The following is a 13,303-nucleotide window of genomic DNA, read 5'->3' on the forward strand; positions in this document are numbered from 1 at the left end:
CTGCTACCCCAGCCCCACACACACTCACATTCTCTCTCACATGTGTTCCAGGTTAATTCAGCTCAGGAGGGCCTGTTTTTTATCTTTCTCTAGAGGATCTTGTTGCAGGTTAATAAATAGCAGGGATTTCTATAGCCCCTTTCATCCAAAGCACATTACAAACGGTTTACATGAATTGTATTTTGCCCACCTCTGAAACGCTGCTGCCACCTCTGAATGGACCGTGGCAGCTGTCTCAATAGCCACACAGCAGCGCTGTGAATAGCACGCCATCCGTCACATGGCAGTTACGGGAGTTCAGGGACGCAGCATGCGGTTGCTCAGATTAGAATTTCCCACATATGCCAGGGTGCTGGTGGTTTGTAGTGCCTAGGAGCCCAGCCGTGGACCCTGTTGCGCTAGGTGCGGTGCAAACACTGCCCCAAAGGAGCTTATCAAAGCAGAGTCCTAGGTTAACTTTCCAAAAGTGCTAGGGGACCTGTAACAATCCAAAGCAGCTCAGATGGCCGATTGGCTTCTCGGAACCATAACGCCCCCTGTTGGAACGCACAGTTATGGTCTCAGGAACTCCTTGTTAGACCTTCTCTGGTGCCTGCGATTCTCCCCGCTGCTTGCAGGTGTTCCTGGCTCTGGCTCACTCTTTCCAGCCTGTTAATGGCATACAACTGAGCTCAGTGCCTGGAGCTTAATTATTCCCAGTGCCCTTTAAAGTAATTCAGAGACATGGAGAAGCATTAACCAGATTTATTTCTCCCACCGTTTCCCCGTCCTGTAACTGTCTCACCATTAAAGTATCCCAAGCAGCGCAGTGGATGGGAGTGATCCTCTGTCATAACAAGGCCCCCTCCTCAGTGAGGCCTGACTCCCCTGGCCTTCCCTGCCCAGCTGTATCCAGAGCTGCTGGCGTCTGGCCCTTCCCACCCCCAAATAGCCTTGGTAATCCAGCCCTCATTTCTTCTTGTTCCGCAGTGTGGGGCTTTGGCTTTCTCAGTGTGTCACTGATTAACTTGGCCTCCCTCCTTGGAGTCTTCATTGTGCCCTGCACCAACAAGGCCTTTTTCCGACGGCTCCTCACTTATTTCATCGCGCTCTCCATCGGGACGTTGTTCTCTAATACGCTCTTCCAGATGATCCCAGAGGTGCAGTAGAACACACCCTGCCCTTCTCTCTCTCTCTCTCTCTCTCTCTCAAAGGGCTGGCTCTCCCGCTCGCCTTTACAACCCAGCTCCTCCCAAACAGATTTCTCTGTCTCCAAGGCAGAGGGAAACTTCTCTTCCATGCTGGCTTCCTGCCAGTGGCTTTCCAGGACCTTCTTGCTCCTCTGAGCACCAGGAAACATCACGTGGTCTCCTCAGGGTTAATGTTTGGTGTTCAGGCAGCATGGGGAGCCCTGTGCCATCCTAGCTTGCTTCCTCCTTCCTTCCTGTGGGGTTGCCTGCAGCCTCTCTGAGAACAGCAATATCCTGTAGTTGCAGTGCAGCTGGCAGGGATCCTAGCTCTGGAGGGAGGGAGAAGAGAGCTCCCTCCCACATGTGACTCCTGCTGGGTGGTTACACAGCCCCTCTCTTCCGCCGGTTATAGTGGTTCAAAACATGGGTGGTCCTAGCTCCTGTGAGATTGTAATAATAAAGATCTCTTGCTCTTCATGTTCCTGGTTGCCAAAGGGGAGACTTCCCAAAGCCTGCCCGTGATGAGTGACACTAAGCATAGACCAAGCATGTGCAAGTACGTCAGGCAGCATCTGGGAGCTTTAAGAGGACAGGGCACTCCTGTGCTGGGTTGGCAGCATCTGTGCTGTGTCAGCGTTGGTCTGATGGGCAGAGGCTGGTGTAGGGGCGTTCCTGGGGCTCATAAGAAGGGTGTGTGAAAGAGGGAGGAAGGAAGGAAGGAACAGAGGGTAAAAATGCACAGAAGGAATTGAAGAAACCCCTCCTGCCTGGGGATCCCAGCTTTCTTCTGGCTCCCAGTCTTGCTGATTAAAGGCAGCAGAGCCCCTGGAAAGATCTATGCAAAGTGAGGTTTCCTGGTGCCCTGATGGGTTTGTCAGATACATTACAAACTAATTTTTGTTTTAATTGCACAATTCTGGAGCTAAATAAATATTCCCATGTGCTTTACAATCAGGTGTTGGAAACACACGTGTTCCTCCAGCATCCTGCTCTCTGGCAGCAGGATTTTCTCAGCAGGGTCTAGGTACTTAGGGACCTCAAATCCATTTAGATCCTCAAACTTTCAGCCTAGAAGTCATGGAATTAAAATAAAATCTCAGCTTCTCACTGAAGTGATCCTTCCACTGTGATCCCAGGGCTGCTTTGCGTTCAGCATTTGTGTGTGCATTGTACTGCCCTGAAGAAGACAGGATATCTAGTCGTAAATGGATATTACCCTTCTTTGCCAGTGCTCCAGAGTGCAAGATCTCTTGGCTGTTTCAGTTAGCTGCCTGCTGGCAAGCAGAGGGAGTTGGGGACAACAGGATTGGTGCTTGTTTCTCTCAGCCCCTCGCAAGCTAAAACAAAGCTAGTATGTTTCATGTTGGGTCTCCAGGCCTGGTGGTCTTAACCTAACTCCCAGTATTCCTGCATATTCCATGCTGGCAAGGGCTGTTATCACATCTCTAAACCAGAGTCTGATGGAGCCCCTTGTTTGTGGGACTTGGGGAGGTATTTTTCAGCTCCAGAACTGTAACTTTGTTGTATTTTTTCTCTTAAAAACCAAACAAAATGCCTTGTTTCTGGATCTGATGGGAACTGAAATGATGGTGTACACTCCACCCCCATGGTATGCACGTTGCAGGAGAACTCCCACGGCATGAAACGCAGGTTAATCCATTAGGCTGGAAGGGTCTCGGACAGCTCAGGCAGAGCACTTGGCCTCTCTGATTTTGTCTGGTGCCCAGATACTCCAGTGATGAGTGCACTAGGCATGCACAGGGTGAATCGGCTCCACTGTGCGATGAGGGTGGAGTGTACGAGATGCTGGCTGTAAAACTGAAGTGCTCCATGGAATGCTGGAACTCTGACCCCGGCGCCCTCCCCCCCCATTAAATGGGCCTTATGCCTCTGGGAATGACATGTGCCCACTGGGAGTCTGACAAGGTCACCAGGAAAGTGAATCTGTTTTGGGAGTAGAACCCTGATTTTATTTCTCTCTTCAAAATACACTTCACGTCCACCTGCCACAAGCTAACTTTCATTCTTGGAGTGTTTATTTTAAAGTAAGAGCCTTGTTAGGATGAGGAATCTCATTCCTTCACCCAAATCCTGGCTTCCCCAAGGAGAGAATCCATCCTCTCGTCAGTCTGTGGTGCAGTTAGTCACAGCAGCCGCATTCTGGAGCATGGGCTGTAGGGCCAGCTCTGATGATTCACGTTCCCTGTAGTGTTCCAGCCATGATCTTTCCCTCCCCAAAGGGGCCAGCATGTCAGAGTTCCAGAGCCATCTTGTACCAGGTTTGCTTCTGGCCTCCCTGAACCAATTCGAGATTGATATGAAATCACTAATAAATGTCCCTTTTTCTCCTCCCTTCTCCCCCTCCCGCTCTCTCTCTCTCTCTCTGGTGTGGATTCACTTCTTTGCTGTCCTGTGTTGATTTCCTTGGACTCTCCTGCCTTCTGTGGTGTAACTGGGGTGGGGTTGGCACGCACGCTGAAGTCTGGGGTTACGGTTTCCTCTGCGTGACCGTCATCTCCCTCTGCTCCCTGGTGGGAGCCAGCGTGGTGCCCTTCATGAAGAAGACCTTTTACAAGCGGCTGCTCCTCTACTTCATAGCTCTGGCGATTGGAACTCTCTACTCCAATGCTCTCTTCCAGCTCATCCCTGAGGTATGGTGAGGGCCCTCGGGCCTGTCATGTGTGTCTGTCTGCCTGCGCTCCCTGGTTTGAGGAGAAGCCGGTGGAACTTGAAGAGAAACATGAGTGAATGTTGCAGGGAGACAAAGATCTGGTTGGACCTGGTCTGTGCCTGCATCTGGGAGCTGGAAATGTTTAAGGTCCAGCAGCAAGGCTAAATGCTGCTGTATGACTGTGTTAAGCTCCTAGCTGCTTTGCCATTGACCGTGTGACCGTGGACAAGTCACTTCCACCTCACCTTTCGGTGCCTATCTATAAAATGACCCTGATTGTATTTACTTATCTGCCAGGATGAGGTTCTGGCCATGGTCTAGCACTGCTCAGAGGACCTTAAAGCCTTAGGGTACGTCCACACTATGGAGACTATATTGGTACAGCTGTGGCTCCATAGCTATGCTGGCATAACCCCATAGCTTAGAAGCAGCCTGCACCAAGGGAAGGGGTTTTTTGTTGCTGTAGGAAGACCACCTCTCTGAGCTATAGTTGCTGTGTCAAAAAAAAAAGCATTTGTCCGTCGGCCTAGCTATGTCCACCGTGGGGATTAGGTCAGCATAGCTGTGTGTTTTTTCACACCCCTGAGCTATGGCAACCTAACTTTCAAGCGTAGACCAGGCCTTAGCTGTTCTCAGGCCATATAAAGAAAGTGGCTTTGACGTGTGAACAAAGCCAGGCTTGACTGGGTCACTTTTATGGTAGAGAGCAGATGGGGTAGAGAGAAGATTCCATGTTGAGCAGAGTCTGAGCTGCCTGTTGGTGCCACTCGCGTCCCTTATATACGGCTCAGTGTTCGTGCTGGCTGAGAGTGGACGTGCTCCAGGCTATAGTCTCAGTGGTGAGTTCGTTGCGAGAAGCGACTTAGACCATCTGGGCTTTGATATAAAAGGATCCCCAGCCCCTGTGCTAGAAAACACCTTCTATGCACACAAGAAATGAATAAACTGAGAAAAGTGGAGTTACTGTCCAGAAATCCCCAATGCAGGTGCCTGATCAGCGATTGTTGGTGCAGTTGCTTCTCCTCATTCTGTGCTCAAAAGGGAGAGGAGAGGACAGGACAGGACAGCTAATGATGTTTTCTGGGAGTGGACTTGCTAATACAATAGATTTAATTGGCCCACCTGCCTATGTTTATACTCACATCTGACTTGTGAGAGGAGGGACAGTGAATTTAAAAACCAATAGATTTAAAGCAAAGGCATTTTATAATTAACCGGTGGAACTCGCAGCCACAGGATATCAAGATGAGTAGCTGAGAGAGATTTATAGAGGTATTGGACATTTTAGATTAATGTGAGTAGGATCTGCAGTGACACTGTCTGAGCTAAAAATGAGATGGGCTAACAATCCTCATGCATCAGGGCATGAGCTGATTACGTCTGGGGTCAGGAAGACAGTCCCTTCTAGCATGCAGTAGTATTGCACAATTAGGTGTGTTAAGCCTTTCCCTGAAGCATTCATTGGGGGAGAAAAGACTAACTGAAGTGCTCTTCTGCTGTCCCTGTACTGAGAGCTCCTAGAGACATGGGTAGGGGAGGTGAGGGACGCTGCTGGCGTTTATGGTTCTCAAATCTTTCTCTGTTGCCCCTTGTCTACAGGCCTTTGGATTCAACCCTCAGGAGGATTATTATGTCTCCAAATCTGCAGTGGTCTTTGGAGGCTTTTACTTGTTCTTCTTCACAGAGAAAATCCTGAAGATGCTTCTGAAGCAGACAGATCAGGTGAGGTTGAGTTAGTCCCATAGGAGCGGGTTAGGCATTCCCAGACGGTACTGCTGCCAGAAAGGTGCTTCCCAATGGGTTTACTCTGATGCAATTTTCAAAAATCCATTTTTTTCACCCTGTTTTTCAGTTTGGAGTGGAATCTAAATCTGCTGCATGCCCTTGACTGGTGCACTCTGGAAAGGCCACCTGCTTTACTGACTCTTAAATCCTGAGTGTGAATAGAAAAGCTTAATCTTTGTACAACAAACAGTGGTTCCTTTTTACATTTGGGGGAGGATGATATTTTTGACAGAAAAGGGGGAAGTAAGAGGCACTTGGGCATGATGCTGTATGTTTCTTCCTTCTCCTGATCCACCCCAACAGCTGTCACATGCCATCCCAGAAGTAGTTATAGTGACTCGTGTGTGTTTGTACAGTCAGTTAGCAGAGGTGGAAGTGCTCTGGGATGAAAGATGCTATGAAAATGTACAATCACAATGTTGGGCTTCAATAATCAAAGAGACTCTAGTTTCCTAGTGGTTTTAGTCAGCTTCAGCATTGCCGTGTCTGTGAGGTTTCCTGTTCTAGCTTGTGGGCAAGATAAAATAATCAGCATGCCCCAGGCGTTTATGAGCCAGAAATGTACAAGTGACTGCATGCATCCATGCTGCATGTGGCTAAAGCCTGTAAATCTGTGTATCCTTCCAGCACCATCACGGGCACAGCCACTACAGCCCTGAGACCCTCCCCTCCAAGAAGGACCAGGAGGAAGGCGTCACTGAAAAGCTGCAGAATGGGGACATGGATCACATGATCCCTCACAGAACCAGTGAGCTAGAGTGCAAGAACCCATCTGTGGATGAGAAAGTCATTGTGGGCTCTCTGTCTGTCCAGGTTAGTGCCTATCTCCCCTGGGGTTACCAGTTACAGCTGTTTGGAGGCGTTGGCTTAGTCTGCAGAGATGGGCATGACACTGGGCAGCGCAGTAAGACAAGTGGAGTTGTCCGCAGTCGGGCGTGGGTTGGAGACCCAGCCAGTGGGGTTCACGTGTGACTTGGGGTGCTCCCTTGCAGGACCTGCAGGCTTCCCAAAGTGCGTGCTACTGGCTGAAGGGGGTGCGATACTCTGACATTGGCACGCTGGCCTGGATGATCACCCTGAGTGACGGGCTCCACAACTTCATCGATGGCCTGGCCATCGGTGCCTCCTTCACCGTGTCTGTCTTCCAAGGGATCAGCACCTCCGTGGCCATTTTCTGCGAGGAGTTCCCCCACGAGCTGGGTACGTGGCTCTTCAGCTGTGCACCTTAACTGCGTTTGCTCCCCATCCAGCCAAATATTTAAGCATGTGCTTAAGTGCTTAAGTCCTTAAGGAACGCATGAAAGCACTTGTTTAACTTGAACCTATTTCACCATTGTCTTTCAACCGTCAACAAAATGTACCAACTTCTCAGTCATTTAAAGAGACGCGTGTGCATATGGTGGAGGACGGTATGTGAAACCGTGCTAGCCAGGGTAGGAAAACTGTGGAATCACATGGTGTAATCTGTTCTGAAAACCAGGGGTGTTTGTGATTAAATTTAGATTGAGAGACAGCTGGTAAAACGCCTGTTATGTGTTTGTGTTTCAATGTAGAGAGTGACACATGGAAGTAGATGTGGACCTCAGGCACCTGGCGAATCAGCGATTCTGTCAGTGTTGCAAAGTTTTGGTTCCCTTGGGCTAGGGTGGCCTCATTCTTGCAGTTAACTGCATTGATTTGTGGCTTGACACAAGACTGCTTCTTGAGCAGTGTAGGGCACTGCTCTGAGGGTTAGGAGGACCTTGGTTCTATTCCTGCCTTTACTGCCAGCTCACGATGTGACCTTAGACCAGTCACTTCCCCTCTCTTTACTTCTGTTTCCCCAGGTGTAAATCAGGATGATGATACCCTACTCTCTGTTTAAAAGCACTTTGAGGTCTATGGATAGAGATGTTCTATAAGAGCAAGGCATTATTATTATTTATTTTATTATGTAAGGCCTTGATTCAGCAAGAGGATTGAGCATTGAAGCATTTGAATAGTCTCATTGACTTTGACTTCAGTGGGGCTACTCACATGCCTAGAGTTAAGCATATGCTTAAGCACCTCAGTGAACAGGGGGCCTGATTGCTGAGTGCTGTTCTCCAGTGGGATGCTGCATTTGGGCAGCTGATGCATCCATCCCATAGATGGTCATGTGTAGCTGTCTGTCTCCTCCTCTCCTTACGTGATCCTCCCTTTTGCAGGTGACTTTGTCATCCTGCTAAATGCCGGAATGACAATCCAGCAGGCGCTCTTCTTCAACTTCATCTCGGCCTGCTGCTGCTACCTAGGGCTGGCCTTTGGGATCGTGGCAGGCAGCCACTTCTCTGCCAACTGGATCTTTGCTCTAGCTGGTGGGATGTTCCTCTACATTGCACTGGCTGATATGGTAAATCCCAAACCAACAGTAGCTGCTGGATAGGGGATCGGAGCATTGCAGGGGTTTTTTCTGCAGTGACCACTGGCCAATGAGCGCTGATGAGCCTCTGTCAGTATTATTTTTTGTACAGGAAAGCTTTGACGATACAGGGCTCTGGGAGCTAAGAGGACTTGCCTAATGGCAATGCTCTGTAACATCACGTGCAGTACAGTAGGGTTCCCTCCTGGCTTTTCACAGTGAGGCCTCTGGGTGATTTTGAGGAGGGGTATTGACTGGACCTGTGTAAGTCAGAAGTATCTGCAACCCTGGGCACGGAGGGGAGAATGGGGGAAAATAGAGCATACAGAGGGATGGTTATTCCCTCGTGCCCACCAAATGTAGGGTGTGTAGCTAACCTATAGCCAGACCACTTTGAGCTGTAAATTTATCAGATTTTAGCCTAGCAGGATTGGACAGGGTCAGGGTCAAGAACACTTGGCCTTGATTGTGAACAGCTTTATATAAATTAATGCCTAATAATAGATGGGGGTATACAGCGCTGGGATCTGCATGTGCAAATTCACAGAGATTGGAGGGCGGAGAATTTCCACGACTGAAACATTCCAATTCTTTTCTCAGTTCCCTGAGATGAATGAAGTGAGCCAGGAGGACGAGCGGAATGGCAGTGCCTTGATTGCCTTCGCTATCCAGAACGCAGGGCTGCTGACGGGATTCATTATCATGCTGCTGCTCACCATGTTCTCAGGCCAGATCCAGATAGGGTAGGGACGGGCCTGGTTTGATTGGGCTTTCCCACCTGCAAGCATACGGACTGACAGCACCTGTATGAGACATCAGCATTGCAAAAGCACTACAGAAAAGAGGCATTTCTATTAAAACTGTTCCATAGACTTTGTATTGTTTATTTCAGGGGGGCTGATGAAGCTCCTTGCCCTAGATCTAAAGTGACCCAAGGACCTATTTCCAGTGTAGCATCCCTTCCTCTACTCTCCTTGCGTCAAAGGGACTCCTGGAAAGGACATGTGTGAGGATCAGGAGAACAGGCTCACTGGCTCCTTTCTGGCTACATCAACCCCTTCGGAGAGCTCCAACCATGGACATGACTTCTTCCCATCCTCTTCGGGTGGCTGCGGATGGGGGATGGATGTGGGGTCAGCGCTGGAGGTGAGGCTACTTTACCAAGGCAGACGCTGTGCTTGAGGCTTGTGCCTGTCCATCCCTCGTACTCAGTCCCTCCACGGGCAATGGAAATGCGAGGCAGGGGAACAGCCATGGGTCCCAGGACAGCCCCAGTATTTACCCGTGTTAACTGTAGCCTCCAACGCTCCGATTGTGCAGGTATCTGGTGTTTCTCTTGAGCATGGGGAGCATGCTTGCCTTTTGGACCTAAATATGCAGTCAAGAGACCTGTTCGAGAAAGGGTCTCCTTCCTCCAAAAGCTTCACGTGCCAATGTCTCTGCAGAGTGTGCTGGGCTGGAGGAAAGGTGCGGCGTGTGAAAGAGAGATGAAGAGGTCTGGGAAGGTTGCACAGGGAGAGGGATGAGCAAGAACGTATCCTGCTGCTGTGCTGGAATCGATCCTTTCCTGGCACAGGTAGTGGGTACTGAACTGGGCAGGCAGCCTTGGTTTCCCTGCCCCCCCACCCCCCTGCGCTTGAAAACTAGTCACAGCTGTTGCTGCTCTGGTCTCCTCCCACTGGCTGCAGAGGCAGCACTGAAGATACCAGGGCAGGAGAAGTGTTTGATGTGCAGTCAGACTGGCTTCGGCGGGAAAGTTATGCTGCTCCTGTAGGGGTTTAATGAACTATACAGTTGCATCTGCTGGTCAGAATGACACTATTGGACACTCCTGGGTGGCTTCCAGGAGGTAGAACAGCCAAACGCCGCGGCCTCTCCCAGGAGTCCTTCCATCCTAACTCGGGACACTTTGAGAGCGGAGGGAGCTGTGCCGTGAAGCGAAGATGCTGCAGGATCTCACCATTGCAAGGGAAGGGCATGGCAGCTGCATTCAGACCGGGGCGGTGTGGAGCACAAGTCCTGGTGCCAGTTTCTCAGGCTTTCCTGCGAGAGCGATCCTTACACTGTGACCAGGTTCACTTGGAATTGGACATCTGGTTTTAAACACTGACACTGCTGAGTTGCAAGGTTGTTGTTGTTTTTTTAAATACTGTACTTTTTCTTCACGGCACAGGGTCCCAGGAACACAGTCTGGAACTGGAACCCAGCTCTGGGTAGCAGCAGGAGTTGGGAAGGGAGTTAAAGGCATTTCAGAGCTCTGCTTCTGGGCTAGCTTTCCTTCGATTCACTAGATGAACTGACTTATTGTTAATGTTGGCCCCTTCAGCTTGGGCAGGGAATGAGGTTCCCCTCACCCTTGGGTTGTTCCAGATTCTGCCTCCCATGGTTGTGAATTTGTGGCTGCTGACTAACAGAAGTTCCTGCCTCTGCTACTAGCTTGCTGGGTGACCTCTGGCTAGTCACTCCCCCGCCCCCTTCTGTGCCTCAGTTTCCCCATCTGGAAAATGGGGATAATGATGCTGACCTCTATCGTAAAGTGCTGTGAGATCTACTGATGAAAAACACGAGATAAGAGCTAGGGATGGTGATTATTCTTATTTCTGTGGGGAGTGTCGAGTTTGTTGCTGCCAGTCTCTCTCTCTCATGATCATTCGGTCTGCCTGATCGGCTCCCTGGTAAGGGAACAATTGTTGTCCAGTCCCTTGTCTCGTAACTTGTCCGTTGACACACAAAGTTGTGTTGCCTTGTTGTGCTGTCCTCGTGGCAGAGGCTGAGCAGAAGCTATTCCTGATGGTTTCCCCCTGCAACCCTTCAGAAGAAAGGTGAAAGGCCTGTTCACTTATCATACCCAATGCTTTCACACCCTACACCTCAAGGGTTTAGGCCCCTCTTTGGTAAATGTGAGCTGGGCAGCTACACCCAGGCCCACTGCCTGCCTCCCTTCAGTAAGGGCAGGCTGAGATCGGAGTGACTCCAAAGGAATAGATGTCAGAACCAAAACCACCTGGGACAACAGCATGTGCTGTGGCAGGCACAGCACCTCCAACAGGATCATGACTTGGTTTGACTGCCGGACCTCTGCCTTCTAATGCCTAACTATTTCCTTTTAACGTGCTCAATGAAGACTGGATATCAAACCCCAATCTCCTGTAGCTGTCAGTCATCCGTCCACGATTGGCCCTAATGGAGAGAGAGAGCTGGGTGTCATTTACGTACGGCAGAAACCATAGTCCCTGTCTCCTTTGTAGCACTCCCAGAGTCCTTGTAAACATCTTGAACAGGAGAGGGTACAGTGTAGAACCCTGTAGTAATCTGTGCAATACAGCCTTTTGTTTACATGACCAATTATCCATAGTAGCCTACTGGGCTGCCCTATTTTAGAAAAGGATCAAAACCATTTCAGAGCAGCTCTGTCAACTTGGGCAAGGGACCACAGCCTTGTCAGCGGTATCTCACGTTCACTGCCTGTATCTTAGGTAGCTGGCATACTGTCTTCCTCCATTGCCAGGAGAAAGACTTTTCTTCACGCCATTCTTGCTGTTTATGGCCCAGGCCTAAACCCTACTTAGTTGAGACCATCTTTTACCAATGAATGCTTGATACGGGTTGGCCCAACTTTGCCAACTCCATTTCACCAAACCCTTCCTTGACATGTTTATAAAAGAACTAGAATAGGGGCCTCTGGAAAGCAGTAGACCCATCTCCTTTCCCACAGGATAACCATCATTGTGGGATTCCTGCTGCCCAGTTGAGAGGTGAATGGAATAGGATGGCACTCTTTTGTGTGAGTCACACGGGAAATTTTTTGGTCAGGCCAGCATCTGTCATCAGCAGCTGACCAGGAGAAGTTCTCATTGTAACAGTGAGGAGGCAAGCTTCTGGGAACAGTACTAGAGAGGGACACTGCCTGCGGTCAAAAAGCATGCACTTCCACTGGTAGGAGAGCTGCAGCCCTCTAGCTGAGTTACGTAATGTTTGAGAGTGAGAGATTTAACCCCTGTCTTAAGGGGAAAGGTCTGGCTTGCCTATTCTCTCTCGAGGAAGTTTTTTGGAAAGCACATGACATCTAGTGCATTCCAAAAGGGAGAAGAAAATGGCTTAGCTTTTTCATAGTTCCAGAGCTATCTCTGGCAAGGATGGTTCAATGGTACACGGAGAGGAGGCACTGCACTGTCAGCATTTGGCAAATCGGCCCATCTCCTGGAACAACATCCCCACCCCCACCCCCAAACTGTACTTACTAACAAACCAACTAGAAACTAAGCTGTGCTCCAGGTGGTAGGAAACTATAAGAACCGATGTGTAATTTCCTCTGGGCTGTTCCGAGCCCTTGAACGTGACAGAGCAATCCTTAGTCTTTTCTCTAGTTTCCCTTCAAGGTGTTCTTGGGAGCTGACTACATCAGGAAATTTGCAGGCTGGAAATTGGGGAGAGTTACCTACGAAACATTCTCTAAGTACACGTGTAGCTGGGGGAGGCAGGTAATCAATGTGTTATTTCAAAGGGGTGCCTGGAAGAGGCTCCTCTCTCTTGTTTGTGCAGGATGGTAGAAACCTGAGGGAGGGAAGGTGTGTGTGAGAGGGGCCGGAGGGATGGCTGAGAAAGGAAATTGACATTAAGTTGAGCTTGTGAGTGTTTTTATTTATATTTCCCTTTACACATCTGATTAGAAACTCAAGTTCCATCTCAGTATTTTAATATCTCAGGTGTTATAAGAAATACTTGTTGAAACACTTCTTGAAACAAAGAACATAACTTATGTCTTGTGAACTGTAAAGTTTTTATTTGTAAAATTCCATAAATTAAAATCTATTCTGTAATGAAAGAGAATGGCAAGTGTGCTCTGTGCAGTATTGAATTCTGATTTAAAGGCAGTATATAGCCTGAATATTAAAGAACTTCCCTGCGGTGAGATCTGTTCAGGTTGCAGAATAGTCTCCCTTGGGAAGAGACTGAAGCTTCATTACTTCAGATGTTTAAAACTAGACTGGGGGGCGCGGGAGGTAGGGGTGGCCTGGAGGGAGCGATCCTACATTAGAAGGCTGGGCTGCATTGGATGATGTAATATGACTTTTCCATCTATAACTTCTGATTTACCCAGCTTGGGCGGATGCTGGCTTTAAGTGCAGTGCTGCATTTTAAACAGAAGATGGCATTGATGCCCACTCACGCATCATTTGATCGGTTGGATACTTTGGTTTGTGGTGCCCCTTTCTCACACTTTGACTGTGTATGTGTTCACCTTCTTAAAACGATATGTCCATTCAAAATGCTGTCTTTGTGCATGCAGCAAGCCAA

General features: G+C 49.1%; 1 protein-coding gene across 5 annotated transcripts in view; it reads left to right on the forward strand.

Moving 5' to 3' along the window:
- The window catches only part of SLC39A14 (solute carrier family 39 member 14), a 28,278-nt gene extending 16,041 nt beyond the window's left edge, over positions 1 to 12,237 (forward strand). For all 5 annotated transcript variants that reach the window (XM_084615220.1, XM_084615223.1, XM_084615221.1 and 2 more), the window contains 6 exons: positions 3,651 to 3,820; positions 5,440 to 5,562; positions 6,253 to 6,438; positions 6,618 to 6,825; positions 7,812 to 7,996; positions 8,606 to 12,237. In XM_084615220.1, the coding sequence (XP_084471346.1) occupies positions 3,651 to 3,820; positions 5,440 to 5,562; positions 6,253 to 6,438; positions 6,618 to 6,825; positions 7,812 to 7,996; positions 8,606 to 8,752 (1,019 nt within the window). In that variant the 3' untranslated portion in view covers positions 8,753 to 12,237. The remainder of the gene's footprint in view (positions 1 to 3,650; positions 3,821 to 5,439; positions 5,563 to 6,252; positions 6,439 to 6,617; positions 6,826 to 7,811; positions 7,997 to 8,605) is intronic.
- Positions 12,238 to 13,303: the final 1,066 nt, after the last annotated feature.

The sequence above is a fragment of the Lepidochelys olivacea genome (assembly GCF_965140295.1).
Source record: "Lepidochelys olivacea isolate rLepOli2 genome assembly, chromosome: 26".
In the NCBI taxonomy this organism is placed as follows: domain Eukaryota; kingdom Metazoa; phylum Chordata; order Testudines; family Cheloniidae; genus Lepidochelys; species Lepidochelys olivacea.